Raw genomic sequence first — 25,663 nt, 5'->3', positions numbered from 1 at the left:
TACTCAATCAACGATTTTTATTCCAGCCAGTTCCATTTATGACAAAAAAGCATGATATTGTCTCCTTCTGTGTGATAATAACTGAAATTAGTCACTTAATGAGCAAACGACTTTATTAATAAAGATTTTTTTTTTCATATTTCTTGAGGGCATACAACCACAGCATAAGCAGCAAGGACACAGCTGTAAGGATAACCTGATGATCTCATTTTAAAACCTCAGCACTACACCTCTGAGGTCATGTCTGCAAAAACTTTTGTTCTACAACACCCGCACCTCAAAGAAAAAAAACGTCTACTTAATTTTGTGTGACCAATTTAATCCTCTAAGCATGCATAACAAAAAGGAATGAGCTACTTTTCAAATGCAAGTTGAAGTTTTTAAAAAGGGGATGAAATATAAATTGCCATGTTTGAAAACCCACTGTAAGTGTAGTAATTCTATGGCAAAGCTCTATGCATTTCATGTTAATGTAAGCAGTGACCTGTACTGATTAGAGGACACATCAAGGCTTAGTACATCAAGCAAAAAAAAGTATGCTTTAGTATTAGCGGCGGACAGTGGTCCAGCCATCATCATCCGTCTCGTTCTTGGTCCGACGCTGGATTTCCTTATCTTTTTCAGAGCGCCAGGTGCTCTTCTCACCGCCCTCACGCTCCCGTGGTCTGGGAGGAGCATCTCTATCCTCCTTGCGCTCCTCTCGTCGCTCCTCTCCACCACGACGCCATGAACCACCTTTGAGTTAGGAAAAAAAAGAAGATAAAACTGACCTCTTAAATGTGCCCCAAGCACATTTCACTGACAGGTCCATGACTTTATACTGACACCTACTGTTGTGGATGCATTAAGTCTGACTTATTTTCTTTTCTTTTTTACATCTGCCAAACCAGCAATTTCACAGTAAATTTATTGTCATTGCTATTAGTAACTCTGGTCACTCATGATCCAACTTTTAAACAGCTTTTTCTGGGCCACTGATAAGTGTCTTCATCTCAGACAAGTGTACATTTTAAATCAAATATGTCAAAAAGTTCAAGTGCTTTATCCAAACTCCACTATTAAAGGTGTATTTAAGACAGATCATAAGACTAACCTTCATCTTGGTCTCTTTGGGGGGCTCTAACTTCACGTTCTCTGTCATCTCTGCGCCCCCCTAGGTCACGGCGTTCACCACGGTCAGAGTCTTCACGACGAGAATCACGCCAACTGCTCGGCTCATCACCACCTCTTCTCCAGACACTTGCTTCTTCCCTGTACATGCACACACATTCATATTAAACTTATTGGACTTTTAAATACAAAAAAGCCTAAATACACCAGGACTCTTACGCTGTAATATCTATGCTTTACTAATTTCAGCTGCTCACTCAAAAAGAAAACCTGCATCCTTAACAACCATCTACAACATATTTCAAATAAAAAAACCAGCAAGTAAACATTTTCAATTCATTAAAAGTAGATCATAAGCAATTGTTAGCCATACATGTGCAGAACTACTCTCAGATTTAAGATTTTGAAGTTTAATAAACAGTTTAGTCCTTATCGTGATCTGTTTTTCTGTCCCCAAATTCAAGTCCTCTTAAAAATTATAAGACTTTTGTCATACCATTTCAGAACTGTTATGACCCTGAAATGTCTTAAGTTGAGCTTTATCAAATTTAAGACTTTTTAAAGACCAGCGGAGAGCCAGCATCAGAGTTCAAAACAGAAAAGCTTTCAGACAAAGGTTTATTATTCATATAGATTACATTTTATAAAATGTAAAGTTGCATGATATTTTCACCTGGGAGGATGGCGTTCTCTAAATCCCCCAGTACGGTCATCTCCCTCGTGCTCATCATCATCACGGTCAGTATCACGAGGAGGTGCCCAGCTTTCCTCCCGAGCCTTCTCTCGCTCTCTCCATCCACCTGCTAAAGGTTACATGAAGTAATTGCACAAGTTTATTGAAACGGAACTGACCACAGTTAACAAATAGTAACTGTAGTCACAGATCAAACACAAAATGGTTAAAGGGGTCATATTTCTCCCCCCTGAGATCCACAAATATCAGTCAAGGATTTGCAACAAACAGTTAATTTAGTCTATTTTCCCACCCCTCCTCTGACTCAAGTCCCCGATATATTTCCTTTTCGCCAATGAAATTACACTTTGCTGCACTTAATTATGAGTTGTGGGTTTAAACTACTCCATCCTCAATAACAGAAGATTGCATCACATTGAATTCCATTGTATCATGAGAGGAAAATTAGATTCCTTGTGATATGACCCCTTTAACACAAATATGTGTCAATCTGCCCTCAGCAAAAAAGTAAACGCAAATACCATTTGGGCTCACTCCTGGTCTCCCAATAGGTTTCCAGGGTCGAGGCTCATCTCCACGACGTGGGCCAGAGTCATCCATACCCCTGCGGCCACCCCTATCATCATCGCCACCTCTTCTGGGGCCCCAGTCATCATCTGCCCCACGTCGAGGCACTCTGGGTTCATCCATGCCTCTACGGGGCCCACGGTCATCATCAAAGCCTCTTCTTGGGCCACGATCGTCATCACCGCGTCTGGGGCCACGGTCGTCGTCCATTCCACGCCTTGGTCCACGGTCGTCAAAGCCCCTTCTTGCCCCACGGTCATCATCAAAGCCCCTCCTTGGCCCACGGTCATCATCAAAGGCCCTTCTGGGTCCACGGTCCTCGTCACCTTCCCGGCGTGGACCTCGCTCATCATCAAAGCCACGTCGGAGTCCTTTGTCATCTGAGCCGCCACGACGAGAACTTTCTACGCCTCTCCGGAAGGGCAGTTCACGCTCACGGTCTTCTCGTTCAGGCTCTTCACGTCCTTCCTGACGCCAGTCCCTGGGAGAAAAAAAAAAGGACACTGAATCTCCATACGTGGCATCTTTTTTAAAGCTTTTTTTAAACTTGTCAATAAAATTGATATCACTTACTTGTCACCAACAGGACGTCGCCACTCTGACTCGCCCTCACCACGTTTCCTCCAGCCGCTTTCTTCCCGTTCAGGCAATTCCTGAAGAAAATTGTTTTATAAATTTGACCCAAGATATAGGCCTAAACATTTGTGTTATATCTGATTGACTAACCTCTGTCATCATCTGAATAGAAAAACACAAAAAGACATTTATAATGTTAAAGACTTTAAAAAAAATAAATGTTGTTCTTTAAATTTTTTATTAAATCAAAGAATCCTGAAAAAAATATTAAGCAGCACAACTTTAACATTTACAAAAGAATTATAATTCTAATATGCGGATTTGGTACTTAATAAATATTTCTTATTAAGGATCATGTGACACTGAAGACTGGAGTAATGGTGAAAATTCAACTTATAATCTAAATAATATAATATAAAATGTAATTTATTCCTAAGTTATTTTAAACAGTTTTGACAATTTCTTTTCCAAATAAATGTAGCCTCGAGCATAAGCAGCATAAGACTTGCTGAACAAAAAAGAACAAAAATATCTTACCAACGGTTAACTTTTGAACAGTAGTATATAGGGCTGTCACAAACAATTATTTTGGCAATCGAGTAATCGGTCTGATTTTTTTTGACGGATAGTATTTTCATTAATCAAAGATGGATTTTTTTTACTTGATTAATCGGATAATATTTTTTGTGGTAATAAAAATAGACCTAAGTGAACAATAGCCTTTACAATAAGGGTGTTCTGATTGATCGGGCGCCAATCGCTATCGGCCAATAATATTTTTATATAGTTTGATCGTTGGTCTATATAAAGGCAGATCAGATGACGTGAAACTCGCAAGACAATTTCTTTATGCACAGCTAAAACCGATTCACTACATTATACTGTCTGGCAGTTCTACCAAGTATCTGAAAAGGACAATAAATTTGCAACCTCTTTGCAGAAAGTGGAGTCATTTGAACGACAGCAGCCCTACAGCAATGACAGCTAGAAACTAGGACTGTGTGATTTTAGTGCATTTCTTTCTTCACAGCAGTGCGCTTTCTTTCCTCCCTAAAAGGCCAAACTTAACCTTCAAATTAGCTAGATCCGTGATTGTTGTAAAATACAGTCTACTGTTGCAGGACGTGCTTAAAAAAAAAAAGAAGTTATTAAAACTGCATTAAGTGGCTTTTCTGTGCGCACGCTCTAAGATGAGCCAAGTACTGCTTGCTCAATAACAACGTGTAGACAAGTGTTTGGTGTAACAATACATCGATATAGATCGATGCATCGCAAGACATTTGATCGATGCCACACGTAAAATATTGATATATAGTACCTTTATTTTGACACTCTCCACATCTACTTATTTCCGTACTACTCATCTACTTATTACTCACCATAGTGTCTGCCGATGTGTCTTTATAACTTTATTTTCTGAAATAGACGCCTGCCAAGATTGACTGAACCCTAAACACGTTTTGTCACAAAAGCCAGTATTGTCCACTGTCAAGGCATCACACGTTCATTTTTTACAGCAGAAACCGACAAGCACTCTTGTTGTTTGTGAACACAACCTGCTAAGTCCGTTTTAGCGAATCAGCGAGCACTCCACGCAGTATTCAGGTCAGGTGAAAAGGCTGTTAGTCACTTCGAAAAGACGCGCTAGCTGAGAGGAGTTTTGTCAAAACTGACTAAAAGTGATCAATAAGTTCAACGAACTTGATGAACCCGTAATACCTTCTTCGGGGCTTAAAAGGAAAATAAAAGCGGATACTTTTTCACGGAACCTTGCTAAAGCAGCACGTTAGTGGTGAGGTCAAAGCTCCCTATGTTGCGTGTAATTTTAATCGTGATTTAATCGCCCAGCCCAATGCTATAGTCTAATAATGCAGTTCATGGATTCTGCTAGTTCATAGACACGTAATATGCAAATCAAGGCTTTTTTTTTATTCGAGCACTCAAATTTAATCAAGGAATTGTGACAGCCCTAGTAGTATATGGTGTTCAAGCAAATTTTAAGCAGGGTTCACATGATATACCTTGGTGGGTTTTTCTTCTGGTGCCCTCCTCTCCTCCTCTTTACGACGTTCACGCTCCTCAATTTCCTGTTGTCGGGCACGCTGCTTTCTTTCCTGTTCCTCCAGCTTACGCAGACGCTCCTGGTATTCGCGTTCTTCCTCCTCTCTTTGCTCCTGTTCCAAGCGTTCCCGCTCTTCCCGCTCTAAAACACACAAAATCAAAAAACAATTCAAAAGCATGCACATGTGGCAAAAAGAGTTTATGCATGACATGAAATAAGATATGAATATTTAAAAAGTTTTTTTATGAAGATCGCAAAGAGACTATTCATTCAATTATAATGAATCAACGAGTTAGTATAATGAGTTAACTGAAGGTTGATGAACAGCAGATAAGAACCTTTTTTGAGCTGTTCCTCGTGGATTCTCTGAGCGTCCTCTTCTTTCTGGCGATAGAAGGCATTTCGCCTGTCTTCCTTGCGCTGCTTCTTTCGCTCCTCAAGACGCTTCTTCCTCTCCTCAACCATACGTTCTTCGAAATGCTTGAGTTTTTCCTGGGTACATGAGAATTGCTCAAAGCTTAGCCAAGTGTTAAGATCCTGAACGTCAAGGACTTTATGCTACTATATTTTGAACATTGTCCATACTAGTAATTGAGGGCAAATACATAATCTGTAAAACATTATCTGAATAAATTAGATTTAAATGAGAAAAAAACAAATTACCTCATAGATGAAGCTTCGAGCTTCTTTAATTTTGGACAGAAAGTTCTCCTTGTCCTCCATCATCCTGGACATTCTCTGTTTGTGTTCTAGTGCCTTCTCACGCTCCATCTTCATATTGCTTATCTGAGCAACAGATGAGCACAACAACCTTTAGCTTCAATTACACTAAACAACATGACATCACTACATCTGAATCAAACTAAAACCAGACAATGACAAAATAGGGCCTTAAGAAATACTTCAAACTACAGTTAAAGTGAAAGTATGTTCCAGTAAGTGGGGAATTTGAGACACTTTGACCCGAGGGCAAAGTAAATCACATTCAAGTGTAAAAGGCCGTATGCGATTATTACCCTCTCTTCCTCCTGCAGCTCCCATAACTCCATGTCTTTGATGCGCTGCTCTTCGTAGGCTTTCTTGATCAGAGGAATCTCCTCAAGGCGCTTGGCCCTCTCAAAGTAGTCGATCTGGAATATGCCGAATATTACAGTGGTGTGATGATATTATGCAGTCATCTACTCATCCAAACAGAATTAACCCTAATTCTTTGACATTTTAAACAGATTACCAACAGTTATTTGCAATAAAAGTACTTAAATGAATGGGTAAGGAAACTGTACCTTCTTTTCCTGGTTTTTCAGACGCTCTTGAAGCTCTTTCTTCTCCTTTTCTAGTTGTTCAACCTGTTTGGCCATGATGAAGTCAGGGTCCAGTTCCTCCAGATCCTACAACAGAAAAAATTTAAATAATTATTTAATTTCCAGGGTATTTTGCCAATAAAACTTTCTGATTTGTTCTGGGCTCAATGGCCACTTCCCTAACAAACTCATTACCTCAATATCAATATCTTTGAAGGCCTTGGCTCCAAGCTCAGTCTTCTTGATCTGCTCCAGTCGCTCACGCACTGTCTTCTTTTTGATCAGTTCATGTTCTTGCATGATACGCTCCTTCTCTCGCTCTTTGGCCTCCTGTTTAAGACGCTCCTCTTCGGCTTTGCGCACCTTCTGAAGCTCTGCCTCCCGCTGCTCCAGCTCCTCTTTCTCCCTCTGGATGTTGAGGCTCTCCAGACGCTCCTTGCGTTCCTCAATTGTTTGTCGGCGAGCGAGGATGCGCTGATGCTCTTTCCGTGCATTCTTCAGGTAGGCTGTGATGGCCAGTTGACTCTGTTCCTCATGTTCTTGCTGGGTGAAAAGGTGGAGTTGATCATCAAACTGAAAACTGACCAGCAGGGAGATATTCTATGATAATTAACAGTTCTCTTACCAGTATGGAGGTAGGTTTGATGACATCAATGGCTTTAGCCAAGGAGGATGACATGGCAGTGAGCTGATTTCGTATCTGTTCAGAGGGCATGTTCTGTAGGAATGGACCTACTGGAGAATCCTCTTTAGTAGAGTAGTTCAGATCGGAGCCAAAACTCAGAGTGCGAGATGAATGATCAATGCGCACCTTTAGGTTTAATAAATACAAAGTGAAAGTTACTACAACATTTTAAAGATTCTCTTTAACATTTAAACACCTACACTAATATGCTTGCATTATGGTGCGTTCACACCGGACGCGAATTGCGCGTCAGGCGCGAGTGATTTCAATGTTAAGTCAATGCAAAGACGCGTTACGCGCGTAAAAAATTCCTGCGGCGCGAATGAGGCGTAGAGCGCGGCGCGGTAGACGCGAATACGCCTCATTCGCGCGTCAAGTTCGCGCGAATGGCGCGAATTGAGCGTCTGGTGCGTTAAGCGCGTTACGCGCGAATGTTTTATGTAGTGCTTTTTGTGCATTCTCGTGTTTGACGCGAATTCGCGTCTGCCGCCCGAGTTGAAAAATCTGAACTTCTGCGTCAATTCGCGCCGCGTTAACCAATCAGAAGCCTGCTTCAGCTGCTTGCTGCTGTCACGTGGTGAAGTGACAGTTTATAATGTTATTTTATGTTTATGTCAATACATTATTTTGTAATATGACTAAAATGCACAACAAAGCAAATCTTTCACATAAAAACTCGATTTCAATATATGAGAGATACTCATTTTGTATTGAATGCAATTTATTCCATATCTATATGAAACATTATTAATGTAATGTGAAGACAACAAATACAATTTAGTGTATACAAACTAAAAAAAAAAAAAATCACAGGACAGGTTTCACTTTTGGAGGCTGGCTCCATTTATTATCAAAACAAAAATAAATGACAGATTAGGTGGGTGCGGGCGAGGGTGAACCTCGCGCCGGGCTGTACAGCGCGGGCTCGTCAGGCAGCGACCACTCGAGGCCGAGGCCTTATACGGCCTACGCTGTCCTCGTCAGCGTCCTCACCGTTAGGTCCACCAAACCTAGGTCCTGGACCAAATTGTGAAACTCCTGAAACCCTCCGGAGAGTCTGGTGGACCCGAGTACAGCGACGATGTCCCCTACGCAGCTGTTTCTGCTCTCCAGAGCATATACGAGCGGTGACTCTCTCGATTAATGCTAATGCTAATGCTCGATAAACATCTAAAAAAGATGGCCGCCAACGGGTTTCGAAACTTTCGCCTCTGACGCGCGTAAATGTCGCTTCAAACTTTTGTTTTTACGCGCGTCAATCTCGCTCTTGACACGCGAATGTACACATGTGGTCAAGCGTCAAACTAGACGCGGTAGACGCGAATTTGACGCGCTATTCGCGTCCGGTGTGAACGCAGCATTAGAAGCTAAGTGTGAAAGATATACATGTGCTGGTTAAGAAATGTTAAGACAAATGAAAGCCAGATATTACAGTTTGATGACTAAAACTTTATGAACTGTACCTGCAGGTCACAGTGCCGTGCTGCATCTACAATGGAGCGCTCCAGTTGGAAAGCATCAACAAATGGTACCAGAGATGCCAACCTGCTGAACTCAATGCTTTGGTAGATCTGAGCCACCTGATACATTAAAACACAGAAGACAAGACTGAAGATTTGCAGAAGACCTATGCATGCAATGATTCCTCAAGTAGATATTTGAAGTCTGGGGGTAGACAATCACACCAACCTGCTGTAGCAGTCTAAGGATGGTGTTGTTCTGCAAGTGAGGAACATAATGCTGCAGGTCTGATTCCTTCTCAGTTTGGTCCCTCACCCAGTTCAATACCTAAGCATCAGCAGCAAGAACACAAACACTACATGAACATTATGTCTTTAATGTGCATTGATTTCAAGAACACCACAACATTGAAGACTGCTGTGTCAAAATGGTCTAACAAGGGCATCACTCTTCCTCTTAACTACAATTAAGTTTATGAAAATTTGTCACTTATTAGGTTTAATTAGGGCTGCACGATTAATCGCAATGAAACCGTACGTGATTTGGCAAAGGCTGCAGTTTGTCAGTGCAGCACGGATGATCGGTAGTAAATGCTGCTCCATCTGAACACCAGAGGGGGCTGTCGCACAGACACGCCAAGTATGATAACACTCATTCCAGGAAATCCCAATGGGCATCATTTCACAGAAGGATGCTCAACTGTCGTTATGAAGTGAGTTTGGAGTAAAAGCATGTTATTAAATGTTGTCTTCATAAACCTTATGTTTGACGAGTGTTGCTTTTCACACAGTTTAAGTGACTCAAACTCAGTGCTTTCAGATGGAGCAGCGTTTACAGAGCCATACATCAACGACAAGCTGCGCATAAATAAATCGCAGCCTTTGCCATTTCATAATCGTGATAAGCCAAATCGGTTTAAGTGCGTCTCATGTTAATTGCGATTAATCGTGCATCCCTAGTTTTAATGGTACAGCGTGGATGCATGTTAACATTATTCTGGAAATGTAAATTCTTAGATCATCAAAAAAACTAAAACAACCAGAATAGACTTAACACAATTTAAATTAAATGAATTACTTTAAAGACACAAAAGCAAATATGCATTATGTGGCAAGTGCTACTCACCTTAGTCACTCTTCCACAAAGTTTAAGAGGATGGAAGTCCATCTCCAACCAGTTGTAGAGCTCTTTAACTTCAGGGACAATATACTGAAGCAGGTTGAACCTCACCTATGACAAGAATAATACATTCTTTGTTGGTATAATTTGCAATATTTGAAATCTTTTCTAACTAACACTGTCACACATGATCTACCAAATATCAAGAAACAACAACGTTTAAGGGATAGTTCACCCAAAAATAAAAAATTGTGTCATCATTTACTCAACTTGAGAGTTTGTTAAATTGACCCTCAATAGAAGTACAGAAACATCTCAGGTTTCATTAAAAATATCTTAATTTGTGTTTAAAAAAAATGAACAAAATGTTATGGTTTGGAGCGACATGAGGGTGAGTAAATGACCATTTTTTATTTTGGGGTGAACCATCCCTTTGAGGTATGACAATAGACAGGCTATTACCATGTCATTGATGAGACTCTGACGGGTGGGTGGAGACTGTAGGCCAAGTAGAGTAGCCAGTCTGCGGTGTTTCTCCACAATGATGCCATCCATGTCCAAAAGACGAGCGATATCAGTGCGCTCAGGGGTGATGGGAATAGACAGAGTGGCCAAGAGCACACGAGTGGACATTCTGAGGGAAATGAGTACAATATACAGAGCAATTAAAAACATTCAAGTCTCAATGAACTAATAAATGAAATGATAAGTTCTGATTTCAAGGGAAAACTACCCTACAGTAAAATGACAGAAAAATAATTCCACAAAGCATTTAACCCAATTCCTTCTTCAAGCTGAAAATCACTCCTATTTAATGCTAACCTCTGCATCTCTTCTTGGGTGAGATTCTTGCGCATTTCTCGGGAGAGGTGATAGAGTCTGTGTAGGGTACAGGCATGGAATAAGGCATTGCCAGACTTCCAGAATACAGTGGACACCTTGTTGTAGTAGTTGGCCATAAGCTGAGGTTTAGGGGGCTTCTTTGAGAGGGCGAATAATCCATGGATGTCTTCAACTGCTTTGAACGCTTCCTATGTTTGAATGCAACCAGTGTGATCAGTCATCAAGTCAAAGCTTGTGCAACATATAACAAGCAAAAACAACATTTCTTTGGCATTATTTCTTTTTCTGTAATCTCTCCTTTGCACTGAAAAAAAAAAAAGGTTTAAAGGAGCAGTACAAATGGAAACTATATGCAACTAAATATATTTGAATTGATCAAATTCAACATTTCTATGAATTTAACATTTCTATGAAACATTGGTGCCTACAATAGAGCACAGAGACCTGCCACAGCTCCATGCTAATAGCGCTGTCCAGCTGGACCAGACGTGTCTCGAGGTGCATGGACTGGCTCTCGGGGTTGTTCAGGTTGATGGCGGTGCTCTGGTTGTGATGACGTTGGATCTGCCCCAGGTGCATTCGCAGGTTGTCACACAGCTTACGGAACTCTGCTTTGCGGGTGTACTGAAGGCAAAACTTAAATGCTATGAGAGAAAAAAAAAATATATTTTTTTTTAATTAGTGTACAAACAAAATGTACATTTTAGGTATTATATAACATGATTATTACTTATACTTTCGTTAAAAAGATTGAGATCAATATGTTTCTCTTTTTTGGATGAAATTTTTAATCAGCAAGGATGCATTAAACTGATCAAAATGACAGTAAAGACATTCATGATGTTACAAAATATTTTTGTTTCAAATAAATGCTGCTCTTTCTATTCAAAGAATCTTAATTTAAAAAGATGCATCGTTTCCACAAAAATTATTTAGCAGCACAACTGCTTTTAAACATTCCTAAAAAAAAATATTGAGCACCAAATCAGCATATTAGACACTGACAAACATCACAGGAATACATTACTTTAAAATAGAAAAGTTATTTTAAGTTACATTCATATTTCACAATATTACTGTTCTTACTGCATTTTTTATAAAATAAATGCAGCCTTGGTGAGAATAGAAGACTTCTTTCAGAAACATTAAAAGAATCTTGCCGATCCCATTTTGGATGGTAGTGTATGTATTTATCCACAGTAACCTGAACTACATCAATAGGAAGGAACGACATTCCCGAACTCAACATATAAACCCTTATCTGTACCATATGCTAACACTCCCATTAACAGATGTTTCTGTATTATATGAAGTGTACACTGACCTTGCTGAGCAATGTCATGGTAAAGGCGCTCAACTTTGGAGTTATTCCTTAGCAGGTCCAGGCACTGGCGGTATGACTCCCACAGGAACTTGACCCAAGGCGTGAGCAAAAGTCTGTCAGTGCGGTCTTGAGTGTCTTCACCACTGACGGCACTCAACAGAACACTAAAAAAAGGATTTTTTTTTTTACTTGATTGTCCTCATGAACATGAATTTGAATGTAGAAGTCCTTTCAGCATGTTAAAATTTAACATGATTTCTAGATGTAAATAAATTCTGAAATTACTAAAAAAATGCACAGCAACAACAAATTCTCTATAGAGACATCACTAGGAAGGAACTGTTTAGGTTCCTGTACCTTTCTGGGGTCTGAATGTTGTCCAGATCCTCAATGTCCAGCACCATCTGCTGAGACTCCTCTTTCGCTGTCTCGGTCTTCTCTTCCGCAAGTTTCAGGTAAGCGCGGACCACATCTTCCAGGGATTTGATATTCACCTGAAGCATATAATTAGCATTAATCAGTAACTTCATCCTCAAGAAGGATGGAATTGATTATTTACATGTCTGTTTTCATCTATACAGAAATTTGAGGCCAATTCTACAATTAAAGGTTCACTGAAAATCATCATGATTGGAAATATTGTATAAACATAACCTAAGAGCATAATGACACAAATAACTAAGGTTTAAAGTCACGATGAAACGAAAGTAGCAACAGATCTTTTATTCCATATTGTGAAGTACATACAAGTATAACAGATTATTGAAAAAGGAATAAAAAACATTTGCATTTTTAAAGTGGAGGCAGAGTATGCGTCACCAGAGAATAGTCTGTCGTTTTCACTGGAAGATCGAGGTCAAAGCATTTTTTTTTAAATGAAAGATGTGCAAAGACGAATTGTTCACAACGAGATCTTTAAAATGCAATTAGAAAATTGATAGGGTGAATTTTAATTTCATTCCGACTTTAAAATGTATAACTTACTGCTGAGGCAAAATATATAGTTTGTATAATAGGGGTGCAAACCTGTTGACAGATGTTTTTGTACTGATACAGTCCCTCCTTTGCCAAGTGGCTCTTGCGAAGGTCCACACAGAGCTCCAAGTACTTGAGCATAATTGGCTCGTGTATCTTCTGCCATGTTCGATGTTTTTTGCTCTTGATAACATCATAGAGAACATCCAAAGCTGGCTGCTTTTTACCAACTTCAAGAAACTCTGAAAAAGAGAAACAGAAAGAACGTCATGACCTGCAAACCTCAGGGAATTTGTTCAATTATGAAATATACTGCATCCAGAATGGAATGAATCACTGGGACATATAGTCTTCCACCCAAATATGACATTTACAGCTGACTATAAGACTGCGATCTGAGAAAAGAAACCATTTTATACGTTCAAGCTGGTGGCAGGTGCGCAGTGCTGTGTGTCACTCAATTCACAATCTGATTGTTACTATGACCAAATGACAACGTATTTGCTCTTCATTCATGAATAAGCGTTAGACTGTTACAGTCTAGACTCTAGAGGATTTTTTTTTTTCACGCACATTGTCATTAATCTTTATCCTTCGATACCAGAAGTTGTCAGAGCTAAGCTAGCGGAATGGAATAGCTTGCTAACACGCAAAAAACGCTCTCCATCTGTTTTTAAAAAGAATGCCGATTATTTACACTTAATTTCTAATCGAGTCCTCTCTGTGAGCACACTAAGAAGAGGTAGATATGATTGAATGCAGGACATTTGAAACGCTGCATCATACGTGACACACGGGCCCAGTAACGGTGGCATCCGGCCTGCACCAGAGCCTGTGGGAAACATGGCTACTCCAGCACGCGCCATATCGAGCTAACAGCTAACTCACGACTACAGTCCAAGAGACGGCAGGTTACAGTATATTCACTCACCGTTTGCTCGTTTGAGAGCATTCTCCGGTCTCTGGAAATAGGCTGGCATTGTTATAGCTTGCTAGCAGGCGGTTTTCAGGTTGTAGAGGCTGTTTTATTGACTCTGCCTGTCCATCCGACCTGTGACTTCTCGCCGCTCAAGCTAGAAAGGACTAGCGCACGTGAACGTCCCCGGCGACGAAGACGAGAGTTCCCGTATGGGTGTGCGCGCGCACACTTCCTCTTCTTCTTCTTTGAATTTTTTTTGGCGGTGGACAAACAACGAAATGGTGTATTACCGCCTCCGACTGATCTGGAGTGTGGATCAAAATGAGATAAGCTCTCCCACAAATTAGTTATTCTAAGATACTGAAAAATAAAACTATAACATTCATTTCCTGAGTTATTTGTAAAATATCTCCTAGTTTAAATTACATTTAATTTTTTTTCTAGATTTTGCATTAATCCTTCTTTCAGGCTCGTATTTCTGACAGTGTAGCATAACATGTTCCAGTTTCTTCTTGCCCACAAAATGCACACCTTCCCGTATCATGTTTACCCATTTTATAAAGTGTACTGTTAGTCTTGTATGTCCAAATCCCATCCTTGATATTATTATCTCATCTGTTTTTTACTGCACTTCTCACCTCTCCCACTTTCCTTTGAATTCTGTAAAACCATCAACCTTTTTTCTCCATGTCCCATTGTTTTTTCCACCTTTCCTTAATAATACTCTTGATTTCATTCTTACTTATACTGTACACTTATGTTAAAGTCATTGTTTTTTATGGCTTCTTTTGCTGCCTTATCTGCCATGCCATTTCATTTCCTTGGATACCAATATGTGCAGGTACCCATAAAAATATCACTGTAAGTCCCATCATTTGAATTCTGTATATTGTTTGCTGTATTTCTGTTAAAATGTCCGGTCTACTTTCCGAATGGCTGTATTGTAAGCTAACCAATGATGAACTTGAGTCTGAACAAACAACTGATTTCAAAGGTCTTATCTCCTCTGCACTGCGCACACTTCCTCCACGGGCTCATCTACAGTTCAGATGACAGACATGATGCAATAACATGCTAATTAAATATAGGCCTAAATAAATTCATCAGGACTGAAATGTTACTCAAGACGAATCTGACGAAAGCCCGTGTAACTTTGGAACTGTAAATATTCAACCATTATAAAAAGGAAATAAATTACCTGCAGAAAAGCAGTTTGACACATTATGACAAGAATAATTAAATTGTCTGCCTTTTATTGTAGACATTTAAAGTACACATTATTCATAGGATGGCTGTTTGACTTTTCAATATTTTTTTCTTCTTAGAAATAATCCCTATAGAATACAAAACACATAAGAGTGAAAAAAAGGTAAGATTTTTTTTTAAAGCATGACAATTAAAGAACACATAGTCACAATTATACTGCATGCATATTGTATTAATATTAATTTATTAAAACTATTCTATGAACAATTATTATTATGTGCCAAGCATTAGGCCTACATAACTTATTTTATGTTTCACAGAAAGAAAGTCTTACAGGTTTGGAACAACATGGCTGAATAAATTATATACAGATTTATTTATTTATTTTTCGTGGCATGTATAGGCCTACCTCTAATTCTGTCTTTTGTTTAAAAGTTAACAAGGGAAACTAGTAAAATTTCACAACACTTCTTTCTTCTTGTTAAAATAAACGCTTTCAAAAGCGGACACAATTAAACTTAGGCTATAGAACTAGATATTATTAATTCTCTTTGTTACCTAAAATGTTTACTTCAAATCAGTTAATGATATTTATACATGTGGTGAATTTTTAAGAGTAGCCTGAGGTTTAATCTGTATCATCTGTATAGTTGCTCCAAGTTTTGTGACATTTAAAGATTATTTGAAAATCTATAATTTAGTACGCCTAGCTTACTATAGTTTCAATGTTTCTATTTAAATCCTGCTGGGATTTATTGTGTTTGAACTTTAAACGCACCAACACACTAGATGGCAATATGTTTCTGAATATTTTGGTTGAACTCAGAGAATTAAACCCGGAAGAAGGCATGTTGGTCACTTGACCAGTAGTGGAGATTCACTGTTCTTGATAAGTTTTCATTTTATGTTTATATCGTTTTCCTCTTTACATATCTTTGATACACATACTCGCCGGAATTATTGCAATTCCACAACTGATTCACTTACACTGATATACAAGAAACTAATTGATAATTCGTAACGCTATGCTTTCAAAAGAAAACTGCAGCTGGATTCAACACTAACATCTATTTTGCAAGGAGAACCGTTTTGGCATTTTAATGTTTTTTTGGATATACTGTCCCGGCATATTTGACAATGGGTTATGTCTATTCGCTCTGAAAAACATTTTCATCTGCTTCCCATCTGCTTCCTGTAGACATAACTGTTTATAAATAAATCATTAAAGTATTCGAAACAGATTAACGTGGATAAGGAATGGAATATGGCTACATCTGACCTGATGCTGAGTCTTGGACTTATTGGTAAGATCGAAATAACGGGAAAAGATAATATTTGTATGTACATTGTATGCATTAGTTCACTCCCATACAAAGTTCTGTAGTAGCTTACACGCCCTCATATTTTTCCCAACCAGAGTGACAGCACTTTTTTGTCAGTCACTATTCACTTTCATTTTGTGGAAATGGATGCAGTGAAAGGAAATGGTGACTGAGTCTAACATCTTATTTTGTTTTCTGCAGAAGAAAAAGGATATATGACAAAATATTTTTGGGAAAACTGTCCCTTTAGTTATAGAATAATGATTATTTTGTCAGTAATTGAATTTGTCCCCCGTTCACAGAGAAAGATGTAAATGCAGACACGCTTTGGGTTTGGTGCTATCCTTCCATTGGTGCTGATCTGCGAGAGGTTCTGTTGAGAAAATGTTGCCTGACGTTGGACAATCGGGTGCTGCACACGTTTGTGTTCGGACAGTACTGCAGAACCTGGTACTACATCACCACTGTCGAGGTTCAGGAGCCAACTGCGCTTAAGAAGGTACCAGACTTCACGATTAGGACACCACTGCCATCCTGAAAGCTTACAAACCTGTGCTCAAATAACGTAAAATGAACAATTTGTTTATTTACCCATCTTTTATGTCATTCCAAACCTGAATGAATTACTTAATTCATATACACAGACATGCACACACACACACCCATATATATAAATTTAATAATATACACACACACACATATTATGTAAACACAAACTTTAATGTAAGATGCGATTTATCGATTTGACAGCACTTATATTTACCCTCTCAACAACTGTTTGTTTCCTTTAAAAACTGTTCCCAATCTTGTAAAAACCTTTACAAGGGGTATATATTGTTTGAATATTGTCGTGGACAATAGGGGGCTTGGAGAAGCGCTGCTATAATATATTGCAATTATAACTTCTTTTGTGACAAATCTGACAACTTAGTATATCTCATTACATGCTTTTCACCGTAAGTGCTGAATGCTTTGTAGACAGATGGCACTTATTTTTAATCTAAATAAATGATCAGAATCATGCCGGCTTGCTAACTGACTGCTCAATTTCATTCAAAGGTGACACATTTCTCAATAGTTATCACAGCTAAGGACTTCAACCCTGAAAAATATGCTGCATTCAGTAGAGTTCTGTGCAGGTAGGTTTAATTTAAGTAAAAAACATTTAGTGCGCAACATAGAGGTTCCCGCTTGAGTGTAGATTTTTGTTTTGGGTTTAAATAATTGGTCATTTAGCATTATTACTTTCAGTAAGCATCTTTTGTTTGTCATTAAGTCATTTCTAAGGACATACACCAAGTTTTTGTGTGTTTGTGATGTTGCATCTTTAACATTGTTTTTGCTCAGGATGTATATTAAACATGGAAGTCCTGTGAAGATGATGGAAGGCTACATTGCTGTTCTGACCAAAGGGATATGCCAGAGTGATGAGAACGGTTCCTTCCTTATCAAAGATTATGACGTCAGGAAGGCCTACCTGGCTGGCTCCTTAAAAGGTTAGGGGTGCACCTTTAAAATTAACATTACAAGCACTTATGGCAACATGAAGCAAGAAATGAACTGCTAAAATCATCTGGTGTTTACTTTTGGTACCATAGCCATTTGCTCCAATTGGCTTCATGGTTGTTATTTGAGAAATCTTTCAAGAAAGCATCTCAGTTCTGTAAAACATTTATGTATGGTATCCAGTTTGCTATATTTAAGACTTCATGAGATATTCCATCTTTATTTTAGATGTTGTGTCACAATTTGGTATGGAGACCATCATCCTTTACACAGCACTAATGCTGAAAAAAAGAGTGGTGGTCTATCACCCACGGATTGAGGCGCTGCTGGAGTTCACAAGGTAACCATGGAAATTGCACAACGTGATCATTAAGTTAACATGAAATCAAAGTTGACTATTTACATTCCTAATCGCATTGTGCATGATTCATTGACGTACATTAGAAATGTCAGAGTTTGGAAGTAAAATATGTTGAAAACCGCATGTCACATTGAATTTAAGTATCTTAGTGTTTATGTCCTGTGGTGCTGTAACAAAGAGCAGCAGGTGCTTATGGTTCTATTTCTTACTTTCTGCACATCATGTAAGAATAAACGGTCAACCATTGGGGTCTCATAGATTGATTGATTCATTTATTTCAAGAAGAAAACCAAAATAAATCGTACTGACCCCAAACCTTTGAACATGTTAACGATAATCGCCATGCACTAAAAAGGCTAGAAGTGGTAAATGTGTTTTTCTTTTTAAAACCAGAGCTCTTCCTGGCCTAGTATGGCATAGAAAAGACTGGTCCATACTCCACCCTTTTGTTCACCTGGATAATAATGAGCTGGAAAACCTCAAGCTGTGTACAGGTACAAGGGAAAACAGGTCCTTCTCCCAATTTATTGTTATCACTCTTGCAATATTTATGTATCTTGTTCACTTTCTCTATAGGGTATGTTGCAGGGTTTGTCGATGCTGAAGTCAGAGACAGATCAGACCTGTTTGATGTGTATGTAAATCTACCAGACAGTGAGATCACTGTCTCTCAAAATGCCAAAGGTGAGAGATTTTGCTTTACAGATTGATAGAGACTAAGTAGAATTGTCAAGTACCACTTACCATGCCTTGTTTTTTCAGAGGCAATGGCTATGGGAAAACTCCATAAAGAGATCGGCAACTTCATTGTCCAGGCTGCAGAAGACACTGATCGCACAGATGCACAGGTTATTAAGGTAAGTAATAAGAAGAAGGTCCTAAGTGTTAGTAAAGAAACATCATATAGCTTTAGCACAATCTACCTTTGAAGCATTTCAATTTTCCAAGACTTGGAAATCCTGCAACACTGTAGTTTTAATCCAACCCCTTTTTTATTTTTCAATCTGTTTCCAGGATATTTCAGTAAAAACTAAAGAAATCCTCAGTAATCTGATGTCTCTTGCTGATGAAGCAGACAACTCCAAATTGACTTTGGAGACTCTGAAGCAGCGGCATTACCCTCCAGCGACTGAAAACTTCCTCTTCCACTTAGCTGCAGCTGAGCAACTCTTGAAGATTTGACCAATCAGTGCATCTCATCCAACTGGCATGCCTCACAATAATCACTGAGAAAGGAACTTACCTTTCAAAGTGGAATCACAAAATGAATTGTAACATTTGGATAATCTCTAATATCAGGGTTGTAAATGGGACAAAAGTTTTATTGGGACAATATAAAGATATAGATGTACAACACAGCTATAACATGATGGGTGCAATTACGAATGTTGAATGTGACATTTCTAAGTAATAACACAGGTTTGAGGTAAGTAATTAATAATCAAACCTTTTGGTAGCACTTAGATCTTGAGCCAATGAACAATTTATATTTATATCTCTGCAAGTATTTACAAGGTATTGGCATGTTGTTAGAAATTTTATAATATTTCATAATTGCACACCAGTAGCAAAGGGCTGACGGTTGCCTAGTTCATGCCTAACATTTGTTCAGCTGTAAAATAATAATACTGTTATAGTAATTGTTCAATTAAACAAATTTAATTGCTCTAGTCTAGAGGGTCCTATTAAATTCAGAATGTAAAGCCACTGAAAACTTTTTTACCAAACTATTGAGTGCCAAAACCTAATCATAAAGTTAGGATGTTAATTAACAATCTGTAGGTGTATTCCTGTAAGAGTACTTTTTATGATTATATACTCTAATTTAAATATACAAAGTCATTCCTGTGGGATGGAACACATTCCCACATTTTGCATTTCCACATAATATTGACTTAAGTATTCCATTATATGTTTTGTTTAATCTCCTTATTAATCTGAAACCCGATTTTATCAAGGGCTATCCTCTGTGCCTAAATAGATCATAGAAGATTTTCTGATAATGTGTTGGGTGCAATATATACTGAAAAAAAAGAGGATGTTCAAACTGTTAATCTCTAAATTCTTAAACATTGTGATAATTTTCAGAGAGTTGTAAAATGCTGTTTCCTTGGATACTTTTTTAAATGCATGTGTGATCATTAAATATACAAAATAAAGTATACATGTGTGGCATCAGAAATTTTATTGACACTAACAAACAGAGTGAGGGACGGGTATAATTGATTAAGTGTTATTATTTTTTAGTAAAATCCATTTCAATGCAGTGAATTTAGCTATTCAATTCAATTAATATGAATTCAAACCTGTACAGCTGTACTACTTAATGTGGTCATTAGGCAGTAGAACAGAATTAAATAAATCCTTTGGAAAAAAGAGTGTATGTTTTTAATACTTCTAATGTACACCATTTAGAATTTTTGCTGAAATGCATTGAACTTTTAGAATATTCTATTGTTTCCATTGTCATTTCATGTCAGCAAACCCGGTCAATGAAAGTCACCCTCAAATAAGCAAGTTTGCAATAGCAACATTACAGTCCTCTGTGGTAAAACAGTTCCCCATTACTTTCAAGTGACTGAAACTCCTCTTCTAAATTCTCCCTCTTTATCTGCAAACAAAAAATAGGTTGCTTGTCTGAATTTATTTACAAAATTAAAATGTTAAATATCTATAATGATGAATCAGCATTAACATTTAACAAACATCAGTTATCTAATGTGTTACCTTGCCAAACTGTGGAAAAAGACTAAAGGACACAGGAATCATCAGGCCAAAAATAATGGCAGTACTGACATGCCGAACAGGAGCGATTATCATGGGGTTTCTTTGGACAAACTTTGCCCTGAAACATTGACAGAAGACTTCACATTTAGACAATGAAAACTTTTAAGAATCAAATTGTAAAACAGGAAGCAGATGGTTTTGACTTGTACCTTTTAAGGAGAGCCAGCAGAAAACTGGGAACAGCTGCAGTGGTGCCAAAGAGAGCCGCTCTTGAGAGGGCTGTTTCCTTTATGGCCTAAGACAAAGACATGATGGTAGAAACCAAATGATCCATGAATGATTAGATGTGAGACATCATTGAATATCAATTACAGGTGAAGAATATACACAGATGAGACAAAACATTATGACCACCTGCATAATATGCTGTTGGTCATCCGCGTGCTGCCAAAACAGTGCCGACCTGCTGAGGCATGGAATCTACAAGATTCTTGAAGATGTCTTGTAGTATCTGGCACCAAGATGTTAGCAGCAGATCCTTCAAGTCCTGTAGGTTGCGAGGTGGAGCTGTTGTGGATTGAACTTGTTGGTCCAGCACATCCCACAGATGCTCAATTGGATTGAGATCTGGGGAATTTGGAGGCCAGGGCTACACCATGAATTCTTCATCATGTTCCTCAAACCAATCTAGAACAATGTGGGCAGTGTGGCAAGTTGCATTATCCTGCTAGAAGAGGCCACTTCTGCTGGGGAACACCATTGTCATGAAGGGGTGTACCTGGTCTGCAACAATGCTTAGGTAGGTGACGTGTCAAATTTACGTCCACATGAATCGCCAGACCCAGGGTTTCCCAGCAGAACATTGCCAAGAGCATCACACTCCCTCCACCGGCTTGTCATCATCCCACAGTGTATCCTGGTGCAATCACTTCCCCAAGCAAACGGTGCACATGTACATGGCCGTCCACGTGATGTAAAAGAAAATGGGACTCATCACGACCTTCACAAGGCGACCTTCTTCCACTGCTCCAAGATCCAGTTCTGACGCTCGAGTGCACAGTGTAGGTGCTTTCGACTGTGGACAGGGGTCATCATAGGCACTCTGATTGGTCTGCGGCTACACAGTCCCATCCGCAGCAGAGTTCGATGCACTGTGTGTTGTGACACACTCCCCCTATAACCATCATTCAAATTTTGTGTGCCTTGGCCACAGTAGACCTTCTGTTGGCTCAGACTAGATAGGATAGCCTCCGTTGCCCTCACACACCGATGAGCCCAGGGCGCCCAACACCCTGTTTGTGGTTTGTCACTCATCGGACCACTGTTAGTAAATTCTCACCACTGCTGACCAGGAGCAACACACCAGCCTTGAATTTTTAAAGATACTCTGACCCAGTCTACTTGTCATAACACTTTAGCCCTCGTCAAATTCTTTATTCCTTGCCATTTCTCCTGCATCCATCTAATCTGCCCAGACCTTAATATGTGGCCTTGTTAGGATATGATCAATGATATTTACTTCACCTGTGACTGGTCATGTTTTGGCTCATCAGTATATATTGAAGTTATTTAATGATAAGGAGCTTAGGTGGAATAAGGTTCAGTCTCACCTTGGAACCAGCTTCCTTTGAGACTCCGACAGCATTCCCATTAGAATCAAACACTTGTATTCCATTTTCAGACTCTTCACTTCTCACCACCATTACACTGAATGCAGCTAGACAGGCTAGAAAACCACGTTTGACTCAAAACCTTTCAATGGTATTATGACACTAGAATGCAGACTTTAGATCAGGAATATGTATGAAATAACTATGTAAATATGCAAGGTGGAGTGCATATACATTGGTGTTCTTACCTGAGAGAGGAATAGGTAACAAGGTTCTACAGAATGTCTCAATCACAGCACTGAAGAGTCTAAAACGCTGGAGTATAATCTGTGGAAGAGCCTGAAAAGAGAGCATATCCAGGTCTCATTTCACCCCAAAATCAAAAGAAAATATTTATCTGTACTATTAAAATACAACAAATGATGTGTCGAAAAAAACAAAAATCTATAACTTTCCTCACAAAACCTTAATGAGAATTAAATGATTTTTTGCAATATGTTAATGATAATTTAGAGAAAATGTGTGCCTAATTGTCATACACAATAATGTGTATTATGTGTATTATTAAAATAATAATAATAATGCTCAAAATCGGAATGGTCCAAAATTAGGCTTAATTTTCTGTAAACTAAATATAATCTTTTTTCTTTCTTTTAATTTCAGGGGGTGAAATATGACCCGGACATGACCCTTGAACCTTGACAGGTTTCATAAGTTTCACACACCTGTGTCAACAATTTCCAAACATAAAATCATCAGATGAATATGGTTTACAGTAAACAGGACAGTGACAAAAATGTCTCTTACCCCTGCAATTGTTGAGTAGGAAACTGTTCCAACCATAAGAATTGACTGCTTCATTGATGTTGTTTTATCCTAAGCAAAAAAAATGAAATAAATGTAACAATTCAAATCCTGTATCAGAACACTCTTATTATTATTATTATTATTACTCACTTACACAAAAGAAAAGAAAATACATCCTGGGATGTAACACTGTGTTTAAAATAGTTTGCTAAGCAAAGCAGTTTTTAATTTTATTTAAAATATAATTCTTTACCTTAGTCGCTGTTGCATTTCTGTTAGAATGGTTGAATCCTGCACAGTATGCCTGAAGCAAAAACTATAGCAAAAATTGTCACAAAAATGTATAGTTGATAAGAAAAAACTCAAATGAAGACATATATGTAGAATGTACTTACTTGCCAAAACAAAGCATGTTTAATTCCTTTGTGGGGTATTAAACTTGCAACAACCTGAGGAAACAAAAATATGTGGATATATTCATTTGTGGATTATAAAAACTCACAACTCACTAATTAACATTTTAAGTTGCTCATCTCCAGCACATTGTAAGCACATTCTGAAATTAAAAACTCACCAAGGGAGCAGATATAGGTAGAAAACCTGAAAACAAAAAAGAAGTAGATGTCATCAGAGAGGCAAAAGAACATTTTCAATTCAGATGAATGCAAAATGCTTCACACAAATGAAGAAATATCTCAAGTGCATAAATTACAGAAAACACAAACCCTCAAGTTTTTTTATTATACCTTGAGGACGAAACACTGGTGAGATTACAGCTCCAGTATCAGCATGGACAGAAGACTAAAAATGTATAACAACATTATTGACAAAAAATGTTAAAGTCACCATGAAATAAAAATAATTATTTATCCGTGCTTTAATCAAAATAATATCTCTCTGATGGCGTGTTTTTCAGCACGAGGGTGGGCAATCACATGAGATTACAGTAATAGCAAACCTCAACCATCCAATCAATTCCCGGTTGACAAAATCAAGTCCCGTCCTATACTTTTTTTTCCCCCAAGAAGCCATTTCACTTAGATATATGTCAAAATAGGGTACAAATGACTTTCACAACTTCCATTTCATGCTGACTTTAACAAATGTTTCATTTTAGTGCAAAATCAAACTGTCTCTTCAAACCACATTTTTTTACCATATGTAACCAATTACCATATACCAAGTTTTACCACTATTACCATAAAACTCTATCAAACCATTAAAGTACTCTATTACTTTTAAACATTTCCATTTTGAAGTAATCCACAGAGCACTCTTTACACATTCACATACACAGTATCATTTGTGAAACAATAGAAGAAGCAAGATATCACACAAAAAATATGTTAAGTGAAGATATTGATACAAAATAATGTATTCTTTCAGTTCTGTAGCCTCTTTTGTCCTGTGTCTGCAGAACCAGTGAATATCTTTACTTGTTTGTCATGTTCACTTGAAAAATGTAAATTCATTCACTTACAAGAGACAGTAACCAAGCATTAGCAACCTAGAAAGAGATAGGAATATTGTTATGAATGAATGAATGCATGAATGAATGAATGAACTACTAAACATATTGTGCAGCCTACTTTTTCATTTCTCTGTTTATTTCCCTCTTTCTGAAGAAGTATCCGGGCCTCCTCAATTTCAGCCTAAGGAAAAATCATAATATGTATTATGTTGTCATCTATTAAATGTAAACATTGTTATATGTAAGGGACACATATCACAATGTTCTTTTCATCCTGTATAGTGCGCGAGATACTGTTCATATAGGCATTCTATAAGAAGCAATTGACAGTACTGATGTGATTTATGTTACAGTATGTAGGCTATGTGCTGATTATGCTGCTGCTACTCACCTGTGATGACAACACATAACGGGGGTCGAGGATGTTGAACCAGAGACGCAGTCTGCTCAGAAAAGACTGCAAAATGATTCATTTATTTATTTGTCGCTGATATAATAATTTTCATGAACAAGACAAATATAAATCAAAACGTGATTTTTTAAACGACACACAAATTCAAGACAGTACCTGTCCATTGTTTTGCCAGTACTGCAAGTTGGGGTCCATTTTAGCTTTTTAATGACGGCTCTACAAGCATTACCAATTCAATTTATGATTCTTAAACAAAGCTTAACTTGTGTAGGTCACGCAGATGAGACATGCTTTTAAGTCTGCGACGCTTCCGCATGTCACGTGCTTAGACATCATCCAATTACACTCCGGCATGATCAGGGATCATTTTTACAGTCTATGGTCAAGACAAATTTTTCACCATAAGATGTTTTTCGCTAACAAAATTGAAAAACATGAAGTAGGACATAGGCCTACACTGTATGCAAACCTTATAGCCTATAAAATCGATTTTTAGTTCTTGTATTTAATATGTCACGCTTTACATGGTTTTATAGTTATCAAACCTTAATTCTTGTCTGCACCAATTTATCTATTATATATTTGTGTTATTAAACCATTCTTTT

General features: G+C 38.2%; 3 protein-coding genes across 4 annotated transcripts; 1 reads left to right on the top strand and 2 right to left on the bottom strand.

Annotated features, from left to right (window-relative positions):
• Positions 1 to 95: 95 nt before the first annotated feature.
• On the bottom strand, positions 96 to 13,825 carry eif3s10 (eukaryotic translation initiation factor 3, subunit 10 (theta)). Of its 2 annotated transcripts, XM_082154725.1 has the most exons (23): positions 13,649 to 13,825; positions 12,769 to 12,959; positions 12,100 to 12,236; positions 11,743 to 11,906; positions 10,863 to 11,062; positions 10,398 to 10,606; positions 10,038 to 10,209; positions 9,582 to 9,686; positions 8,685 to 8,783; positions 8,459 to 8,575; positions 6,936 to 7,121; positions 6,506 to 6,853; positions 6,293 to 6,397; positions 6,026 to 6,139; positions 5,673 to 5,795; positions 5,348 to 5,501; positions 4,969 to 5,150; positions 3,098 to 3,109; positions 2,945 to 3,024; positions 2,326 to 2,852; positions 1,784 to 1,913; positions 1,094 to 1,251; positions 96 to 735 (listed from the first exon to the last, which is right to left on the bottom strand). In XM_082154725.1, exons 1-23 carry the CDS (start codon positions 13,695 to 13,697, stop codon positions 548 to 550), a joined length of 3,750 nt encoding a protein of 1,249 aa, XP_082010851.1. In that variant the 5' UTR covers positions 13,698 to 13,825; the 3' UTR covers positions 96 to 547. The 2 variants fall into 2 exon arrangements, with proteins under 2 accessions (XP_082010851.1, XP_082010852.1); XM_082154726.1 differs by lacking the exon at positions 3,098 to 3,109.
• Positions 13,826 to 15,680: 1,855 nt separating this feature from the next.
• Positions 15,681 to 20,213, top strand: dennd10 (DENN domain containing 10). Its single transcript, XM_082154731.1, has 9 exons — positions 15,681 to 16,146; positions 16,467 to 16,663; positions 17,224 to 17,303; positions 17,512 to 17,660; positions 17,899 to 18,010; positions 18,425 to 18,525; positions 18,608 to 18,715; positions 18,794 to 18,888; positions 19,046 to 20,213. The coding sequence occupies exons 1-9, from the start codon at positions 16,107 to 16,109 to the stop codon at positions 19,211 to 19,213; spliced, it is 1,050 nt and encodes a 349-aa protein (XP_082010857.1). The 5' UTR covers positions 15,681 to 16,106; the 3' UTR covers positions 19,214 to 20,213.
• On the bottom strand, positions 20,198 to 25,383 carry sfxn4 (sideroflexin 4). Its single transcript, XM_082154732.1, has 14 exons — positions 25,215 to 25,383; positions 25,038 to 25,103; positions 24,765 to 24,827; positions 24,656 to 24,682; positions 23,922 to 23,976; positions 23,750 to 23,775; positions 23,571 to 23,624; positions 23,429 to 23,491; positions 23,176 to 23,244; positions 22,617 to 22,707; positions 22,369 to 22,484; positions 20,968 to 21,053; positions 20,759 to 20,876; positions 20,198 to 20,642 (listed from the first exon to the last, which is right to left on the bottom strand). Exons 1-14 carry the CDS (start codon positions 25,251 to 25,253, stop codon positions 20,565 to 20,567), a joined length of 951 nt encoding a protein of 316 aa, XP_082010858.1. The 5' UTR covers positions 25,254 to 25,383; the 3' UTR covers positions 20,198 to 20,564.
• Positions 25,384 to 25,663: the final 280 nt, after the last annotated feature.

The sequence above is a fragment of the Leuciscus leuciscus genome, assembly GCF_965113295.1.
Source record: "Leuciscus leuciscus genome assembly, chromosome: 22".
Taxonomy (NCBI): domain Eukaryota; kingdom Metazoa; phylum Chordata; class Actinopteri; order Cypriniformes; family Leuciscidae; genus Leuciscus; species Leuciscus leuciscus.
The sequence above is the reverse complement of the archived record's forward strand: the minus strand, read 5'-3'. Positions and strand labels throughout refer to the sequence as shown.